The 19,541-nt window shown below is 57.3% G+C and overlaps 3 protein-coding genes across 3 annotated transcripts in view; 1 reads left to right on the forward strand and 2 right to left on the reverse strand.

Moving 5' to 3' along the window:
• The window catches only part of TPCN1 (two pore segment channel 1), a 40,315-nt gene extending 34,459 nt beyond the window's left edge, over window positions 1-5,856 (reverse strand). Inside the window, exon 1 of the mRNA XM_010214672.2 lies at window positions 5,693-5,856. Coding sequence (XP_010212974.2) covers window positions 5,693-5,795 — 103 coding nt within the window. The 5' untranslated portion in view covers window positions 5,796-5,856. The remainder of the gene's footprint in view (window positions 1-5,692) is intronic.
• Window positions 5,857-10,063: 4,207 nt separating this feature from the next.
• Window positions 10,064-11,042, reverse strand: RITA1 (RBPJ interacting and tubulin associated 1). Its single transcript, XM_088532208.1, has 2 exons — window positions 10,846-11,042; window positions 10,064-10,580 (listed from the first exon to the last, which is right to left on the reverse strand). Exons 1-2 carry the CDS (start codon window positions 11,040-11,042, stop codon window positions 10,064-10,066), a joined length of 714 nt encoding a protein of 237 aa, XP_088388334.1.
• Window positions 11,041-18,796, forward strand: DDX54 (DEAD-box helicase 54). Its single transcript, XM_088532259.1, has 20 exons — window positions 11,041-11,097; window positions 12,182-12,299; window positions 12,448-12,518; window positions 12,595-12,783; window positions 13,380-13,429; window positions 13,575-13,616; window positions 14,155-14,250; window positions 14,451-14,572; window positions 14,666-14,727; window positions 15,248-15,379; window positions 15,520-15,730; window positions 16,127-16,261; window positions 16,381-16,602; window positions 16,680-16,753; window positions 17,061-17,258; window positions 17,420-17,565; window positions 17,656-17,769; window positions 17,969-18,073; window positions 18,328-18,431; window positions 18,546-18,796. The coding sequence occupies exons 1-20, from the start codon at window positions 11,041-11,043 to the stop codon at window positions 18,767-18,769; spliced, it is 2,472 nt and encodes an 823-aa protein (XP_088388385.1). The 3' UTR covers window positions 18,770-18,796.
• Window positions 18,797-19,541: the final 745 nt, after the last annotated feature.

Below are 19,541 nucleotides of genomic sequence, written 5' to 3' on the forward strand. Positions count from 1 at the left end.
GACACAAAACACTTCTGCGAGCCCTGCAACACGATTCTGCTTCGCTTGAGTCACAGCCACCAGCCCCATCTCTCATTATAGCAAAATATTTAAGCACAGACGAGGCAATGCAGTCCTAAAACCCCAATTCTCAGTGCCCATGAGATTCCAGGAGACGACGCATTTGGGAATAGTAGCAGAACCACTTCTTTCCCACTGCTTCCAACACCACATCAAAGACCAACATCTCCTATAAAAAAGTAGCATTTACCTCCTTCCTCTGACTTTACAGAGGCCATCACCCAGGCAAACAAATTGTGCTGAAGGAGAAAACAATAATCTCCTTATGTTTGGGGTGCTCATTACCAAGTTCTTCACCCCTTACTCATCTCAGAGGCAGTTTTGCTTCACTTGAACAGTCAGTATAAATCATCTAGGCCAAGAAAGGATTACAGAGGCATTGCACAAGTTGCCAAACGCCATGTTGTTAGGCTGGAGGAAGGGCCTTTTGGAGGCATAAACAATTTGGTGCTGAATTACCCCTTGTGCATCAGGAAAATTCCTCTGTATACAAATTTTTAGCAGGCAGACATTAGGAAAAACAACCCATGCACAGCACCACCAAGGAGAAGCTCGTCATAACAAAGTAATTAAGCCTACCTGTCTATTTGCAAGAAACGTGTAATCAATGCTTTACAGATGAGACTTACAAGCTGCAGTGACATTAGGTGACTTACTCAAGGTACAAGAAGCAACAGAAACAATCACAGAACCAGATTGCTCCTGAAAATGAGATCCCTGTCCTGTACTCCGGCCACGCTTCGCCTCCAAATGCAGAAGCAGAAGCACTGCTACTGGAACTAATTAAAGGCAAATCAGCAGAACTAGAAGCCACCATGCAAGAAAATACCCTGCATATTCAGGAAAGTCACCAGATAATCCAAAAGGCTGTTTAAAAGCCTGGCTGTCACAGATCTTAGGATTTACCAGGTCAATTGCAAGCATCCCGCTTGTTCTCTTTCCCCCCCTCTCTTTCCCCAGCCCGGTTAGCTCCAACATTTCATAACTAGTGCACGAGCCCGAATAAGCGCCTTCGCACTTCCACACAAGGATCAAAACCTTCAGTTCCCGATGGATTTATTAAATCCACTAGCTAGCTGACACTAGAAACGCACAGTTTTCTTCAGAGATACTGAAGTCAGACTGCTTTCTCAGCAGTTAAAACGCTCCTCAAGAAGCAGAGCTGCTCAGAGCTTGCGCGGGGCTGCAAGACCTCCCAAGAGCCCAGCAGTGACTCTGCCATGTGCTCCGTGTTGGTTTACATCTGGAAATCTCTTTTGTCCGGCACTAAAGGAAATGAGAGCAGGAAGACGGCAGCCGAGCTGCTGGAAGGCAGGGGCTCACTCACAGATAGGCTGGGGCTGTGCACTGTGAGCACCAAACTCTTCTTGCTGCAGGTAAAACCATGGTCTGGAGCTGGATCCAGCACAGAGGAAACTTATATCCCTTCAGGTTTCACAGTAAGTACTCATGACATTAAAATCCAGGCTGCTCATACATCTCAGAAGACCAACACTACCTGTCCCTGCTTCTGAAGGGACGTGTCCACCAGTGCGTTAGGACATGGGGTATTCAAAAAAGACCAGTTGGTTGTAAACAATTTCCACAAATGTCCTAACTAGGCTTGCGGCATTCAAAACCTTCGGAACAGATTTCCTTGGCCAATGGCAAAGTAAAAAAGAACAGCCTGAAAAGCCTCTTCACAAACTCCATCGAGGAACTAGGTACAAGGGAACGGCACGGCAGGACGACACCCTGGTGCAGCTGCTCCAGCACGCACAACACACACTCTGTTAGAGACAGCAAAGGAAGAGAAACAGTCACTGTCCACAAGCCCAACAAGGACAGCCCCTCCAAATTCACCACCAGCAAAACAGCATTGCTTTATGCACTGGGAGCTACCGTCTCCTTTGCAGGCACCTTCATCAACAGCTCCCTGCTTCCAACCCCAAAGGCCAGGGTGTCTCTTTGGCTTTCCTGAAAACTTGCTCCCCAAGCAGCAGGAACCAAGTTTGCGAGGCTCAAACGCATTGAACGTAAGGTTCAAAGTTACAACTTCTCTGTTTGCAACAATCCTGCTAGAAAACACCACACTTGGCTGCTGCTCCCCCCACGGATGCAGGATAATTCGTTTTTACCCCAGTAAGATGCAGCCGCGTTGCTGTGAAAGCCCAGAGTTGAGATGACTTCTTCCACTTGCCATAACCCATTGTGTGGGAGAAGCCAGCCCACAATACCACATTGTTCCCTGCACAGCACTCGCAGCTGCACTTTCTGCTCTGAACACACTGAAACTCCACTTGAGGCTCCAGCAATTTCCACACAGGAGGCAAAGGAGAATCTCGTATCTGCTCTAATACAAGATAAATCAATGTACACTCATTTATTGCTGATAGTTCCCGTCAGCTCAAGGAGAGACACTGTCCTAGAGTTTCAAGGCCATCCACACTGTCTTTGTATACAGAAAACATACCTCACTCTTGGAGATATTTTAAGCAGCTACTATGTTGTAGTAGTTCGGGTGAGAGACTAGAAATTGCTGTTTCCTCCCATTTGCAGGGGCTCACTAGGTGACTTTGGGCAAGGTCGCACAACAATCGCATCCTGGTTTTCCCCTTCTATGAAATTCAGGTTTTATTAGCCATTCACCTCACTTAAATGTTGCGAAGCTTGATTAGAGCGTGCACCACACTCAGATCAGAGCGTGAGGAAAGGGCAGCCTCACACGCATTAGCAGAAGCCAGGGACGGCAGCGACGGCAGCGCTTCTCTCCTTCAGCTCCTAAAGCTTGGAGGGAAAATTCCTGGCGCCGCAGGCCTGGGCGCCGCGTCCGGAGCGCGGGCTGCACCCAGGGAGCGCGGCTGCCTGGAGGCCACCCGAATTCCAGCCAACGTTTCAGCCTTCTGACCTTTCGGTGGGGCAGAAAATGAAGCTTCCTAGAAAACACCCCAGCCCAAGAAATGGAAGGCAGAATTTTAACACTCCTCCCCATGCAAATATTCTCCCCTATTAAGTGCTTAAGAGCTCTATCACTAGGGAGATTAATTTTTGCAGCTGGACATTTGCTTTAAGGTAGTGATTTTCCACACAGTTTTCTTATTTAGGTCTTCATTCTAATCCCAAAGCACTCACTGTACCCAAGAGAGGTGTCTTTTGCCAAACTTGGAAAGGAATATATTCATGCATTTCAGTTGTTTTAAGGAAAAAAGAAATTAGCTGTAAGCATCATATCAGAAAACTGCATTACTATGTATTGCAACCAAGTAATTTATCTGTATTTCCAGATGACCAACATCCAGAGCACAAGACTATCAAAATCATTTGTCCAAGGACCCATTTTGAGCAAAGCTATATGACAGATAAAGACAAACAACAGCACAAGCGTGTTAATAAATAAGTGAAAGCTGACGTATGGAAGTCATATATATTATGACTAAGGTTAAATGAGAGATGGTTGTGACAGTCTGGAACAGAGGTTTAAATTGGAGAAACCCATCTGCATAGCGACCCAGAACAAGAATCCTACTTTACTCTCAATAAGCTGGTACCTGGCTTAGCATCAAGGGTGATGCCCTTCTTGTCTTTCTCACAGCATCATCTCCTAAGAAATAAGGAGATCTCCTTGCAAACAGCCCCAGTTTGTACTAAAGGACAAGTTTTTAAATAAAAGACTACTAAGAACTTGTTGACAGTTTAAATACAATGGTCAGGCACAGCAACTGTTCTCCAAATTCAGTAGCTATTTGTCCAAATTTCAATTGAACTTTTTATTGGTAGGATTTAGGCATAAGGAAAACAAAAACAGGAGAAGGAAGCAGTCTCCTGATCTGCCAAGGAAAAAAAAAAAAAAAAAGCTTCCAATAAAAAACAAAACAAATAAAAACCATAAAATTACACAGCTTTGTTAAAGTCATTCCACTGCTCATTGGAAAAAATGAAGACAAGGCAGAGGGGAAACATTTAAATTCATCACAAACTCCAGGAGACAGAATTCTTTTTATACATATTTCACAGCAAATTTTCTTTACAGACAAAGAGAAAAGCTAGAATATATGTTCTTTTTCTTGCACAACTGAATTTTTCTAGTGATGGTGTTAGCCTTCTCACTCACTAATTTAAGCTTCCCACTTGTCAGAGATAAACATGCCTTTCAAGTTGTTTATATCAGCCTGCCTGTTTTAATCTTCGATTCCACACTTGCTGTGTCCCACCAACTTCAGAAGGCTCTGTGGGATGGAGAATCACTCGGATAGAAGAGGCTTTATATTTTCTCCATAAAATTCAACTTTAATACTGATTAAAATATATTGCAAAATAACTGCTCTTCAATACTGAGTTCGAATAATTCCAGGAAATGAAGTCTGAGAAATCACACAGCCATCTTTTAAGAAGCAAAAAATCTGTCCTTAAACACATTTTCTATATTTCAAGGAAAGCAGATTGTGGAATATTTTTATTTATTAGTATGTTCATTCTCATAGCTTTGCTTTAACACAATCGCTTTGGCTCTAACTAACTGCTGAAACCCATATAGCTTCTTCCACCCACCTCCCATCACTTTAAAGAAGAAAAAGAGGAGAGCAGAGTAATTGCAATTAGTCACAAGAAGGCCTAGAAAGACACTCCTGGGTAGAGGAGGCCCTCTTGCTTTTATTTAACTTAAAAATAGAAAGCTAAATTTTATGAGGCAAATGGGTGGATACAAGTGGAGGTTCAGTGCTGGAAAGTGGGATCCTAGCCAGGGAAGACTTATTTGTTAGAAATTTAAAGCCTATGGCAGCAAGGGCTTGTAGAGGCATCACAAGACTTGAGCGCGCGCCTGCAATGTCAACTAGAAGTCAGAGACACACCATGAACAAAGTGGCTGAAATACATTTCTGAGGTATAAGCAAAAAGAAAGGTGAACCTGACTAAATACATCTCTTGTTCCCACCTCATCTAACAAGGGATGAGCGTGTTAACAGGCATATATGGGGGAGGGAGCAATGCTTCTCTGAGAGACACTTTTGTTTTCCCTCTCTCAACTCTCATAAGCTGGTTCTGTCTCAGGTATTAGCAGGGATATAAATAAAAACCATCTAGAGGGATTCCAGGTTCTCTGATAAAAGAAACCTGGAAAGATTTATCAATATATACATATTTTCTTATTGAAAAAAAAAATCAAAATGCAAACTAAAAATAGGCAAAGCAATATCCGCAAAGAATAGATGCTTTATGGCTCTAGGGAAAACTAGTGACGTAGCCACAGCTGCTGCCCCTGACAGCTCGGGACAGCGGAGTGACACACGAGTCCGTGCCAAGAAAAGCAGCAGCTCTGGGCTGGCACACGGGGGAAAGCACAGAGCTTGGGGACAGGGAGGTCACCCATTACAGCGTGGAAACCACGAGGAATACGGGGTGGAAAAGAGATCTGCAGGACCAGTTGATCCAGTGCTCTCCACCCCGCATGGTGCAACACACGTGTTAGGAGTAAACAAACAGCAAAAAAAAAAAAAAAAAAAAAAAAAAAACAGCAGCTTCCTACTGCGACTCTCCAGCAACTGCTGGAATGAGAATGACGAGAGGTTCGGACAAACAGGAGAGCTCAGAGCTCCCGAAACGGCAACCCGGGAGGCGAGCGCGGCGGGCGGCAGCCCCGGCAAAGCGGCCTTACTTTCGTTAGGCAGCTCCTCGTCGTCGGGGGCGGCCGAGGCGCCGCTGCCGCCCTCCTCCAGGGTGAGGATGAGGGGGACGTCGTCGTCCATGCTCACCGCCATGCCAGCCGCTCGGCGGCTCCTGCTCCAGGGCCTTCGAGCGACGCCTCGTGCGGCTCCGCAGGGAAAACGGGCTGGTCAAAAGCTCTCTGCAGAGAGTCTTCCATGAGGGGCGTCTTCTGGACACAAGGACACAGAGAGGTGTGAGGCTGCCCGCGGACACCGCGGCGGGTCAAACAGCCTCCGGCGACCGCTCTGGGCCAACGGCAGCTTGTACCCAAAAAGCTGCTATTCACGAGCCAGGCGGGCCTGCTCGTTCTTGCCACGTGTCCCTGTTCCCCGGTGCTGTGAGGGGCCGGGTACCCCCCCCACTCGTGTCCCTGTTCCCCGGTGCTGCGGAGCGTTCCCCCACACTCACGTTCCCGCTCACTGGTGCTGCAGGGGGTCCCCGCCACGCGTGTCGCCGTCCCCGCCGGACCCACCTGGCGCCGCACGGTGCCGACGGGGCCCGCGGCGGGCGGCTCTGCGCCCCGGCTCCAGCGGCGGCGCGGAGGGCGGCAGGGAGCGGGGCCGGCGGCAGTGCGCGCACATGAAGGTCCCGCGGCTCCGCTACCGGTAACGTCCGAGCCACAGATTTCTGCGGAAAGAGTGGAAGGAGGGAAAAAAATAAGTAACGATAAACCCCCCTCCCTCCGCGCACCGGAGCGAGGCCCCGCCGCCACCGGCCTCGCCGCCCCCGCTCCCCGCCGAGACCGAGCGCATCCCCCGCCGGCCCCCGCGCGCGCCCGGACCCCGCGAGCCGCCACCGCCGTCACCGCCCGAGCCCCCCCCCCGCCCCCGCCGTGAGCGCCGCGCACCGGCCCCCGCCGCCGCCGCCGCTCGCCTCAGCGCCCGGCGCGGCCTGGCCCCGCCCCTCCCCGCGCCCCATTGGTTGCCGCCAGCGCGGCCCCGCCCGCATAGGCCAAGCCTCCCGGCGAGCCGCCAATAGGCGCTCGGCGCCTCTCTAGCCCCGCCCACCAGTGACCCTCCGCCCCGCGGGAAGCATCCGGATTATTCCCCGCCTCCTCCCGCGGCTCGTCCCGCCGTTGGTTCACGGCGCCGCCTGTCTTGGCGAGCGCTGGCGCTGATTGGCTCGGCGCGGGGAGGGGGCGGGGAAAGGCGCGATAGGGCGGGACCAAGCCCGCCCTCCCTGTGGAAGCGGCGCGCGGCGCCATTGGTTGAGCGGGGCTGCCCCGCCCCCCGGCGGCGGGGTCAGAGGGGAGCGCGGCGGTGGCCTAGCAACGGTCGCCTAGCAACGGGCAGCGGCGGGCCCTGCGCCCGCGGCCGGGGACGCTCCAGGCCGGGCCGTTTCCCCCTCGTTGTCCCCTCGTAGAACAGGGGGGCAGCGGCAGTGCCAGGACTGCAGCACAACATCCAAGGGACCCTCGGAGACCTCTCAGATGGGATCCGGCCTCGCACACGGAGCCCTCAACCAGCTCCATGATCTAAACCAAAGGATTCCCCTTCTGCCCCAAATAAAGGGCAAAAATACCTCAGCTGGGGGAAGATTTCCTGAGGAATGTGGTATTACACTAAAATGTGATGATTTGGGGTCAGAGCTGTGCTGATTCCCACCTCAGGCTACTTCCCACCAGGCTTCAGGCGTCTGCACCACGATCTGCACATAAAACCCAGCACTCAACTCGAAAGAGTGAAGTGGACAAGGGAGAAATTAATCAATTAATTAATTAATTAAATGTATGCTCCTTAAGATACCTGGCTGTCCTACAAGGTGCTGCGTCCAGGTGGATCCCTGTCCAGAGACATGCAGCTCCTACAGGATATGGCAGCCAGGGGCAATGCAGCACCAGGTGTTGCCTCTGCGTTAGGGTTTTGTTGTTATTTTTTTTTTCTTTATGGAGGGTTGATAAATCTCACAGTACCTGGGAGCTCACGAGGCCCCTCCTGCCAGGCACATCCACCTGCTGCCTCGAACAGGGCTCCCGCTTTTGCATCCATCTTCAACCCTTCTGTCTCCATCTAGTGTCCAAATCACGCTTGTTCCTGCCCACTTGAGCGCCTGGCACATTTAACAGCTTGCACGTCGCCAGCCTGACATCCAAATTAAGCTTAACAGGCTTAGATTCGTGTCATCATCCCCTACGCCTCCTCCGAGAAGCCTCTAATTGCTTTCATGTCCCTACACTTTTTAACCAGATGCTGGATTAGCAGCAAGACAAAACGTAGGGAGTGCTCACAGCTCGCAGCGAATTGCGAGTGAAGATCCTCACCCTGACAGGTCTTTAATGACACCGGGGTTTGGGGGCTTCCTACCTGCCAGGACGGCGGCAGCACCGAGCGCCGCTGCGACTGCGGCAGAACTTGCAGACTCTCGTCCACAGCGACGGTGTCCCTAAACCTGCTTCTCCACGGGCCTCACTTCAGTGTGTAAGGAGAGGAATCAGCAGCTGCTGAGAGCCACCAAAACTGCCCGTCCGAGCACTTCTGCAGGCTGCTTTCTATTCCCAGCATTGGGAAGGAGGCTCCGACCTGTATCTGAATTATCCCAGCCAAGGAGGGATGCTGTCTGCGAAGTAGGAGAAGCTATGGGAGGATTTTTCAAAGAAACATGAAAATATTGGGACCTGGCACCTCTTGAGTTTCGCATCCAGCCATGTATTCTTTTCTAGTCACTTCTCATCTGAATACGGATTGAATATGTACTGAATATACAGTCATAGATGTTTCTCTTTCTTGGGAAATCAGGCTGTGCTATGTGCTGCCATAAAGGCCAATACAACCCAAGCACCTCCTCTCACATATTCTTTGCATTAAACAAACAAGCAATGCTTTTTAGGTCTAATATCCAGTGATTCCTTTGCATTCCCAGCTTCAGGGACCACCTCCCTTCCCGTAAGAGGGCAGAAATCCTGGCTGCAAATCCCAAGTCATCTGGCCTTACTTCTATTCAAAAAGGGGCACCTGAAGGACTGAGTTGCTCTTTTCCACCTCAGGAACAGCAGTCTGGGATTCGTTTCACTACAAGACTCTCTGGGGATATTAGCTGTGCCCAAGGGCTGAACTCACCGCGAGGCCGAGATCGCACAGCAGCGCCCACGCACCAAAAGGAGGTGCCTTAGGTTTGCCTTAGGTTTATTTCTGCTCCACGTGGCACTGCTGTGACAGCACCTCGCAGTGCCCAGGATGAATCTCAGCGTTTTTGTGCCCAGCCAGCAGGGTCCGATCCCAAGCGGCTGCTGATTTCACCGAGACAGATCCGAGCTCTGCCACATATGCTGTCGCTGTAAGAGATCCCACCAGGAAAACGGATAGGGCAATGCCATTCCTCACCTTTCTGCTCACTCTCCCTCTTCTTTCCTTGGCCAAAGGGGATTGACATTAAAATGTTAATAAATTAGTGAATCCAGCAGAGAGCGACCAAGATTGTCAGAGGCTGGAGCACGTGCCCCATATCAGAAGGTGCAAATAAAACCATCTTGTTCAACCTGCAGAATGAAGGTTTGGGGAGGATCTCAGAGCAGCACCACTGGAGGTCACCAAGATGACGATGCCAGGCTCTTTGCTGAGGTGTATGGCGGAGAACAGACAAACACTGAAACAAGAGATGGATTCAAGAAGAAGCTTCTCATCGCAAGGGCAGCGAGCACTAGAACAGGCTGCCAGAGACATCGGGCGGTCTCGGTCCTCGGCAGCTTCCAAGACTCAACTGGGTAAAGCCCCAGGCAGCCTGGTCCGGCTCTGCAGCAGACCCTGCTCTGAGCAGGTTGGGCTGGAAACTTCCTACGGTGCCATCCAGCCCAAAGGAGGCTGCGACCGTCCAGATGGAGCCAGACCCCGCTCTCCTGAGAAGTGGCCACTGGAGGTTCATGTCAGGGCACCAACAGACCCGAACTGCCCTGGGACCTTCACCAGGCACTGTCTGCTCCACAGAGCCCCATCCACATGTAGGTCCCATATCCCCATCCTGCCCCGTGGGCTGTAGCTGCGCCTGCTCCGGTCCTGCTCCTGCTGTCCTGACTGGACATCCTGCATGGAAGCACCTGGACTTGTTACCTCGCCTTGTCTGATAATCCCAGCAGAGGCAAACGAAGGCTGCGAGTATCACAGGGGCTGTCCTGCTCCAGGAGGGTCCTCGCTGCCCCGCTGACACTGCAGCCGCTCTCGGCTCCCTGCTCCTCCTCCCTCCTGGAGCTCCCCATCCCGCTGCTCCCTGGCGGCTCCATCCCTTGTGCCCAGGAGGCTGCAGGGACCTCGGAGACCTGCTCATTGGGACATCCACCCCGTGACACGGATAAATGAGGGGTGTATTTACATGGAGAGGGATGTTCCAGTTACTTCCAGGGAGGTCTGGGTTTGCAAACACCCGCTGCCTTGGAGTTCCTGGTGAACGAAGGTGCAGACACACTGCTAGACCGGACCCTCACCAGAGAGCTGCGCGGTGTTGCAGGGGCTGTTGCAGGGCACTGATTTTTATGCTTTTCTGTCTTGGTGTTGCCTGCATTCAGCCGGGTGAGGGACTGGGAACGTCCTCTGTTGGGAGCACCCCAGCCCTCAGAGTCCAAACCGCTCTCGCGTCGTCTCCAGATGTAGGATTTGCCCCTACCCTCTGTGCTGAGGTCTCCTAGCACCAGGGATGCCGGAGCTTGTGGGTGGATGGCTCTTAAGGGCGTCTCCTTGGAGCGGGAGGAAAGGCCGGGCTGGTGCCGGGGGGCGGACGAGGGGCTCCAGAGCAGCGGACGGAGTTTGGCTACATCTTCTCTCTTCATCCAAGAAGCTGCCCAGGCCGGATCTTCCCGCTTGGTGCCAAACAGGGACTCATCACAGTAGGATGGAGTGTGACTTTTCAACCTTGGAGGAGAAGCAAAGAGAGAGAGAGAGAGAGAGAGATTGCTGTTAAGGAGGGAAAAGACAAAAGAGAGGCCTAATTCTGCATGCCAAGGGAATGAGCATTCAAAAGAGAAGAAACGCATCCGAAAAGGTCCCAAAGGGTTCCTCGTGGAGGGCCACGCTGTGGTTGTGCTCGACATGCTGAGACCGCATCCCGCGTTCCCAGGGCTGCCCCAACGCACCGGCCGCGGGACCCCAGCGCCGCAGGGCTCCCAGCGCCGCTCACCTGCCCGTGCTCCTGCTGCCGGGGCGGCGCGAGGGGGGCCCGCCGGGACCGGCCTCCACGGGCCAGGGCGGCGCGAAGGCCGGCGGGGGCGGGCGGGCGGCCGCGGGGCTGCCGAACAGCGACTCGTCCACGAACGAGGGCCGGGCCCGGGCCCTGCGGCGGCCCCGGCTCCGCGGCGGCGCCACGGCCGCGTCCATGGCCGGGGGTGCCGGCGGCACCGCTGCGCGGCTGCGGATGGAGCAGATCAGAAGCGTCCGGGAAAGGGGATCCCTGAGGATCCTGCTCTAGGCTCCCCACAGCCAGACCCTGCCCCAGATCCGCCCCCAACCCGAACCCCCGCCAGACACCCCTGCCTGCCACAGGGCCCCTCCAGGCCCTCAGATCCCCCCAAATCCCCAGCCGCCCAGCCCAGACCCCCCTAAAGCCCCAAATCCCCTCCAAATCCCTTTAAATCCCCAATCTATCCCCAAACTCGCTGCCTCCACCGCAGACCCCCAGCACTGCCGCCCCCCCCACAGCCGCCCCCAGCCCAGCCCCACCTCCACCTCCCCCCAACTTCCACATTCCCCAAATCCCCCCAAATTCCTCCCCCATCCCGGCGCTCCCACCCGGCCGGGCGCGGGAAGCCCCGGCCCTTCCGCCGCCCACGTGGTGCCGGGGGGCGGGGCCCCGCCACCTGCTTCCGCCTCGCGCTGCCGGGAAGATGGCGCCGCCGCGCGCCCGCCGCCCGCGGGGCCGCCCCGCGCCCGGGGAGCAGCGCCCGGGGGCGCCGGTAGGGCCGGGAGGGCCGGGAGGGCGGGGGGCTGCGGGCTGCGCCGCGTCCCCGGCGTCCCCGGCCCGCGCGGTGCCGCCGCCGAGCGCGGGGGCCTGCCCGAATCCCGCGTGCCCGTGTCCCCCGTCCTCCACGTGCCGCTGTCCCCACAGCCCGGACAGCCCGCGTGCTCGGTACCCCCTCTCCCCGGTGTGCCTGGTGCCCGATGTCCCGCGATGCCCGTGTCCTGGCTTTCCCGTGTCCCCACGGTCCAGCTCCCACGGTGTTCCGTGTGCCCTGTGCTCTGCGTCCCTGGTGCCGTGTCCCCCCTGTCTGCCGTGTGCCCGGTGTCCCCAGTCCCCCGTGTCCCTGGCGCCCTGTGTACCCGGTGTCCCCCCGTGCCCGGTGTCCCCATGTCCGTGCTGCCCGCTGTGTCCCCAGTGTCCAGCCCCCTTGGTGCCCGGTGTCCCTGCTGCCCAGCACACCCGCTGTCCCCAGCTCCCGTGTGCCCAGTGTCCCCCGTGTCCCCAGCTCCCTGCGTCCCTCCCTGCGGTGCCCCTCACCGTGACGTCCTGCCCTCCGCAGGCCCCGGCGGCGCTGCCGGCCTTTCCTGCTGCTGAGGAGGCTGCTGCCGAGCTGGACACCCAGGCCCTGGTGCGGGCGCAGAACAAGAAGAAGAAATCCGGGGGCTTCCAGTCCATGGGTGCGTGTGCGGGGCCGCGCCATGGGGGGAATCCTTGGAATCGGGGCCATTTCCCACTTGGGAATGGGGTTGAGCTGGGTCTGCTCCGGCTGAGGGGCCGGACCCGGCTGCCTGTGTCACTCTGCGGCCTGACCCGTGTGTCCCACAGGCCTGAGCTACCCTGTCTTCAAAGGGATCATGAAGAAGGGCTACAAGGTGCCCACCCCCATCCAGAGGAAGGTGAGACCCGCCCGGGATGCGGGGGACCGGACCGGGACCGCGATGGGCGGCAAGGACAACGGGCTCTGTCTTGCAGACCATCCCGGTGATCCTCGGCGGCAAGGACGTGGTGGCGATGGCGCGCACGGGCAGCGGGAAGACGGCCTGTTTCCTCATCCCCATGTTCGAGAAGCTGAAGGCGCCCAGCGCCCAGTCGGGCGCGCGAGCCCTCATCCTCTCGCCCACCCGCGAGCTGGCCCTGCAGACCATGAAGTTCACCAAGGAGGTAGCCGGGCTGCGCCAGAGGGCAGGGGGCAGCAACAGCACAAGCGGTGCCGAGAAGCTGTGGGGCTCCATGAAGCTGTGGGGTGCTCTATGAGGCTGTGGGGGGCTTTATGAAGCCTGCAGGCTTCCCGAAGCTCTTTGGGGCTCCATGACGCTCTGTGGGGGCTACATGAAGCTCGGGGAAGCTCTGTGGGGTTTGAGAGGCTCTTGGGGGGTCAGTGAAGCTCTTTGGGGCTCTGTGACATGCTGTGGGGCTCCGTGATGTGCTGTGGGGCTCCATGAGGCCATGGGGCTCCTGCTGCAGGAGCTGTGGGGCGGCCTGTGAAGGGTGAAGGCCGTCGTTATCCCCTAGTGCCGCTGATGATCAAGCGCTGTCCTTCACCTGGGGATGCCTCTGGTTCTGCACGTGGCCCACCCCGTACTTAATCCACCAAGGGGAGGGCAGGCAGGAGGAAAACGTGCCAAGCGGGTGCCCTCTTGGCCCACCTGCCCGTTGTGGCACGTTCCCAGCCCTGGCAGCAGCAGGGGGACAGCGCAGGGACTCGAGTTGGTGCCGAGTCTGCTTGTAACCCTCCATGTTCCTCCCTTTCCTTGCAGCTGGGCAAGTTCACAGGCTTGAAGACGGCCCTTGTGCTGGGAGGAGACAAGTAAGTCACTCGCAGTGTCATTGCCACCGTTCCACCTCGTGCTGTGCAGGCGCTCGGCCCAGCGTCCCCGAAGTGTCACGAAGGCAGGTGGACTGATCTGTCCCTCTGCTGCCGGCCCCATCTCAGGCTCACTTCTCTCTTGCAGGATGGAGGACCAGTTTGCTGCACTGCACGAGAACCCCGACGTGTGAGTGTCTGGGGGAGCTGGCAGGGCAGCTGTGGCGAGGATCACTAGGCGTGCACCCTGGTGGGGTGATCCTGGGAGCAGCTGCTGGAGCTGGAGAGCGCCCCATCCTCTCCCTCGGGTTTCCACCGTGCTGCTGCTGCAGGCCCGCTGTAGCCCCAGCCGTATAAACTGCCCGATCTGCTACTGGTGCTGTCCAAACACAAGCTGAGTTCCTCCTCATCGTCTGTGCCACCCAAGGGTTGCCATCATGCAGGAGGTTCCTAGGGTGATCATGGTGTTTACAGCTGTGTCCAACAGACACGTCCTAGGCTTCCTTCAGAGCATCTCACTGTGCTCCTTCTATGGGACAAGGGAGCCTCTGCCAGGTGTTCTTTGAGCCAGACTTGTGTTCTAGCACCCGCAAAGGTGGGGAAGACCCGTCCCATTCTGGAGCCGCATGTACGGCCCCTCCAGAGAGGCTTCTGGGGGACACTGGGGACACTGGAGAGGCCCCTCCCTGGGGTCACTGGCCGAGCATTGCAGGCTCTCTTCCCTGCAGAATCATTGCCACCCCGGGGCGCCTGATGCACGTGGCGGTGGAAATGAACCTGAAGCTGCAGAGCGTGGAGTACGTGGTGTTTGACGAGGCCGACAGGTCAGTGAGCGTGGCATGACAGTGGCTGGGTCATGGGCTCGAAGGGAAGCTGCGTGTCCCATGTTTGGAGTGAGGGATGAGCCCGTGCTGGGGGTGGGAGACGTGCAGGGCAGGAGCCTGGGCTGGGTGGTGCTGGTGGGTGGCAAGGCCGGGTGTGGGATGTGCCAGGGCTCTGATGTCCTGTGTCCCTTCCCCTGCAGACTCTTCGAGATGGGCTTTGCAGAGCAGCTCCAGGAGATCATCGCTCGGCTCCCAGAGAGCCATCAGACCGTCCTCTTCTCAGCCACGCTGCCCAAGCTGCTCGTGGAGTTTGCTCGGGCAGGTGAGGACCAGGGGGTGGAAAATGACTTGCAGGGGTTGGACTGGGGACAGTCAGGTTAAGATTAGCAGTGTGTGACCAAGTCCCATCCCACAGGACTCACGGAGCCCATGCTGATCCGCCTGGATGTGGAGTCCAAGCTCAGCGAGCAGCTCAAGGTGAGAGGGACAGGGGGGTCTTCAAGACACCAGGGGTCAGTCACCTGGTGCATCTCCCTCTGCCATTAGGGTACCCTGCACCTGCTGCTAGCCATGGCCAGCAGAGGCCCTGTGGTGACAAGGCGGCCTTCAAGGAAGAGGGGATAGTGTCTGCTGTGGGATCTGTCCTGTTGGCAGCTGCGCATGGCTGTGGGTCCTTCCTACCTTAAAGTGCTGTGGGCTGGCAAGCAGCCAGGGTGGCCTGTGAGCCATCCCCAACCTCGGGTACAGCTGCGTTGGGAGTTAAACATAAAAGATGGGGCAGAAAATTCAACACACCAGGGCTGGGATATCAGCTGTAAACGCGCAGGGCTGGGAAGACCCCCAACCTTGCTGGCCTGTTGCCTTTCACCTAGTGTTGTGTGTTGTTAAAGCAGGAGATGCAGGGGGAAGGCACTAGGGAGGGGACAGGTAGCTGGGGGTGTCCCCAAGAGCATGGAGTCCTGGAGGGTCAGGAGGTAGCTGAGCCCTCTGTCCACAGCTGGCTTTCTTCCACGTACGCGGCGACGACAAACCAGCCGTGCTGCTCCACCTGCTCAGGAGTGTGGCGAAGCCCCAGGACCAGACAGTCGTCTTCGTGGCCACCAAGCACCACACGGAGTATCTCAAAGAGGCAAGTAGCATTTGGGGGTACCCAGTGGGGTTTAAGAGGTCAGGCTGGACATCCGGGGGTCTCAGGGACCTGGGGGACCCTGTCTCTTGGCTGAGGGTGCCTTCCTAGGTGGGATTTGATCACTCTTTCTCCTTGTGCAGTTGCTGACAGCACAGGGCATCCAGTGCACACACATCTACAGCTCCCTGGATCAAACTGCCCGCAAGATCAACATTGCCAAGTTCTCCCATGGCAAGTGCCCAGTGCTGCTGGTTACGGACGTGGCCGCCCGCGGGCTGGACATCCCCATGCTGGACAACGTCATCAACTACAGCTTCCCTGCCAAGGGCAAGCTGTTCCTGCATCGTGTCGGTGAGTGCCTGGCCTAGGGCTCCTTGCAACCTGGCATCCACTCAGGAGGGGAGGAGGCACAAATGGCCTCCATTTTTCAAGGAATCTCCCTAGGCCCTGTGAGGAATATCCTGGAGGCAAGTGGGTGCCTGGGCTCTAACTGCAAGGGCTCCTCAGGGCGGAGCAGGGTCCTTCCCTTCATAGCATGTGCACCACAGGCTCCCCTACCTGCAGGGACCAGCTAGGGGCAGCTGCATGGCATGGCCATGGGCTCATCTTTGCCCCCTTGCCAGCAGTGCCCACCCAACAAACACCCCACGCCAGCCTAGGAACCCGTCTCCCTGAGCCACCAGCAGCTCCCTGGCACACTGAGCTGGTGCTGGCGCCGGTTTCCCACTCTCCTCTCCCCCATGCCAGGTCGCGTGGCCCGAGCTGGCCGCAGCGGCACTGCCTACTCCCTGGTGGCTCCTGATGAGATGCCCTATGTCTTCGACCTCCACCTCTTCCTGGGACGCCCGCTCGTCCTCGCCGGTGCCCAGGAGATGCCTGCGGGTAAGACAGACCAGAGACAGACCAGGCACAGCCATCAGGGTGGTTTGTGGGTGCCGCTCGTCGCAGCCAGCCAGGGGCACAGGGGTGCTGGAGGTGACACGGTGTTCCTGGGGCCGCAGATGCCGACGGGGTGCTGGGCCGCGTCCCGCAGAGCCTGGTGGACGACGAGGAGTGCCTGCTGCTCACGGACCACGAGGGCTCGCTGGAGCTGCAGAGCCTGCGCCGCGTCGCCGCCAACGCTCACAAGCAGTACACGCGCTCCCGGCCCGGCCCCTCGCCCGAGTCCATCAAGAGGGCCAAGGACCTGGACGTGTCCCAGCTGGGCATCCACCCGCTCTTCAGTGAGTGCTCTGGGGCTGCCAAGGCCAGGGGGGCAGCCTTGTTGTGAAGGCGCTAACGTGTGCCCTCTGGCACCCAGGCGCTCGCTTCGAGGACACTGAACTGGAGAGGCTGAAGTTGGTGGATAGCATTAAAACCTACAAGTCGAAGGCGGTGAGTTGATGCCGTTCTGGGCCCTGTGCTAACACAGGTACCTGGGGGACTCCTGTCCCTGATCCCCCTGGGTGCTTCCTGGCTGCCTCTCTGTGATAGGGTGCAGAGTGTTGGTGCCCTTGTGAGCACAAGCCACACCTGGGGGGTCATTGCTGTGGTATCAGGCCCTGCTGTCCTGGCTCTCAGGGTTAGGATGGGGGCCAAAGGGAAAAGAAACTGGAGAGAAGGTCCATTCATCTGGCCCCAGTCCCAGTGAAATGCAGCTCACAGAGTTTGTGTTCTTGCTCTCTCCCCACCCTGGGGACAGACCATCTTTGAGATCAACGCTACAGCCCGGACATTGGCCAGCACCGTGATGCGGTCGAAGCGGCTCCGGGACCGCGTCCTCATTGAGAAGTACCAGCGTGGGCAGCAGGAGAAGCGAGCGGCGGCTCCCAAGGGGCCGGGGCTGCTTCCAGCACTCCCAGGGGCTGAGGAGAAGGAGGGAGAGGAGGAAAACCTCCAGGTAAGGAGGCAGGGAACAGGGACTGCTGCAGTTGTGGAAGCTGCCCCATGGCCACCATCACTTGAGTGCTCACTAGCCCTGGGGCTGTGGCTTCCAGGAGAGCTGGGTGCCAGGCTCCAGCAAGCAGGGGGACATGGCACCTCTCTACCTCTCTGCTCCAGGACGTGTTCTCCACGGTGGTGGGCAGAAAGCGGAAACAGGGCCAGGAGGGAGAAAATGGCCGTAGGAAGAAGTCACGGCAGCCGGCACACCGGGACGAGGACTTTTACATCCCGTACCGGCCCAAGGACTTCGAGAGTGAGAGGGGGTGAGTCGGCGAGGGGGTGAGTCGGCGAGGGGCTGCCCCAGCCCGCGGGGGCTTGTGGAGCTGCTCTCCTACCTGTCCCTTCCTGTGTAGGCTGAGCGTGGGCGGCGAGGGCAGCCCCTTCGAGCAGCAGGCAGCCGGAGCCGTCCTGGACCTCATGGGCGATGAAAACCACAACCTCAACAAGAGCAAGCAGCTGCTCAAGTGGTGAGCGGGGCCTGGCTGGGGCAGGGCGCAGCAGGGACCTGCCCTCCCTCTGAAAACACCTTCTCTTTCTGGGTGGCTCAAGAGGGCAGTTGGAGCTGAGATACTCAGGGTTGAGGACAGAGTGGGGGGACAGCAGGAGCCCCATCTGCAAGAGGTTCCCAGTCTCCTCCCAGTCCCACCACCTTTCCCTCCTTCGCAGGGACCGTAAGAAGAAGCGATTTGTGGGGCAAACGGGCCAGGAAGACAAGAAGAAGGTGCGAACGGAAAGCGGCCGCTACATCAGCAGCTCCTACAAGAACAACCTGTATCCTGCCCCCCTGCCCATGCTGCAGCAGGCGGCCTGGGGCTGAGGGTGAGCACAGAACCCCCGGGCAGCCACTTGGCCTTGCATCCTGCACCCCAGACCAGGGGTGGTGCCAGGCCTGGGGCACATAGCTCATCTGCCCCAGGTCCTGGCCAGTACCAGGGCTGTGGCCCCAGGAGGGAGGCTGGTGTTAGACACTGTTGGGGGTCAAGCGATGGGGAGTCGACACACATTTCCTTAACATCCTGGCCCAGCTATGAAAAGTGGAAGCAGAAATACAAAGTGGACGAGCGGGATGAGGATGAGGACGAGGACAGAAGAGGGGAGCAGGGCCGAGGAAAGCACAGACGAGGGCACGGTGAGTACCTGAACAAGTGGTGGGGTCCCACACACCCCTGTGTGCCCCAGATGCCTCACTGTGCTCTCCAGGTCTCGATTCATCTCTGAACCTGCCTCTTCATCCATCCCGCAGGGCCCCGGCCTCCCCCAGCCCAGGGCAAGGTGCGCTCAGAGCTGAAGAACAAGCAGCAGATCTTGAAGCAGCGCAAAGCGGCGGCCAAGCAGCGCTTCCTGCAGCGCGGCGGCCTCAAGCGCCTCAAGGCCAGGAACCGGCAGCGGGTGCAGGAGCTGCGGCAGATGGCATTTGGGCGCCGCGCGGGCGCCACCAAGAAGGGCAAGCTCCGGAAGAGGATGTAGGAGATGGGGTCCTGCCTGGCGCTGCAGTGCCAAAGGAGAGGCTTCCCTTGCTTTGGACTTGGTGTCAGGAAAGGAGATATTAAAGATCAGGCTGGTTTTGGATGCTGCCTCCTCTTTGGCCTTGTCCCAAGCACCTTGCTGAGGAGTAGCAGAACTGGGTGCTGACTCTTGGGGTCATGGGGGAAGGGGAAATCGCATGCCAGGCTTTAGGACCAGTCCCAGTCTGGCTTTAGGGGAAGTCATAGCCCCTTGCCAGTCCCAGCACAGTCGCACCCCTTGCCAGGCCCTTTCCCTGCCTGCCCTCCATGTGCACTAGCTCCTACCCACCCCGGCATGGCCTGGCACCCCTTCCATGCCATACACTTCAACGCAGAACTGTGCTGGCACCAGAGCTGCTCTTCTGCAGGAGCTGCAGCAAAGGCTGCCCTGCTGCTCTTGGTGCCTGGGGGGATTCCTCCCCACTTAAGCAACCCCAGGGCACAATCCTAAAACAAGCAGGCCAAGCAGCTGGGTTGTATTTTGACAGCTTTAGGTGTTACCAAGAACATCATCGTGAGTGGCAGCTCTCCATTCTCCCGGCCTCACTCCTTGCTGCTTCTACAGCCCCCATTTCAGGATCAGCCCTGGGGACGTCTCCTCCTGCCAGGCCCTTGACACAAATCTGTGCCATCGTGGTGCTTGAAAGCCCCCTGTCCTGCTGCCATCTCCATCACAGGTCAACATGGAGGGGCACCCTGACGTATTGGAGATGGGGAGCAACTTTGGTCCCCAG

Source organism: Tinamus guttatus, unplaced genomic scaffold (assembly GCF_059628265.1).
Source record: "Tinamus guttatus ecotype Peru unplaced genomic scaffold, ASM5962826v1 Tinamus_guttatus_pri_ptg000459l, whole genome shotgun sequence".
Taxonomy (NCBI): domain Eukaryota; kingdom Metazoa; phylum Chordata; class Aves; order Tinamiformes; family Tinamidae; genus Tinamus; species Tinamus guttatus.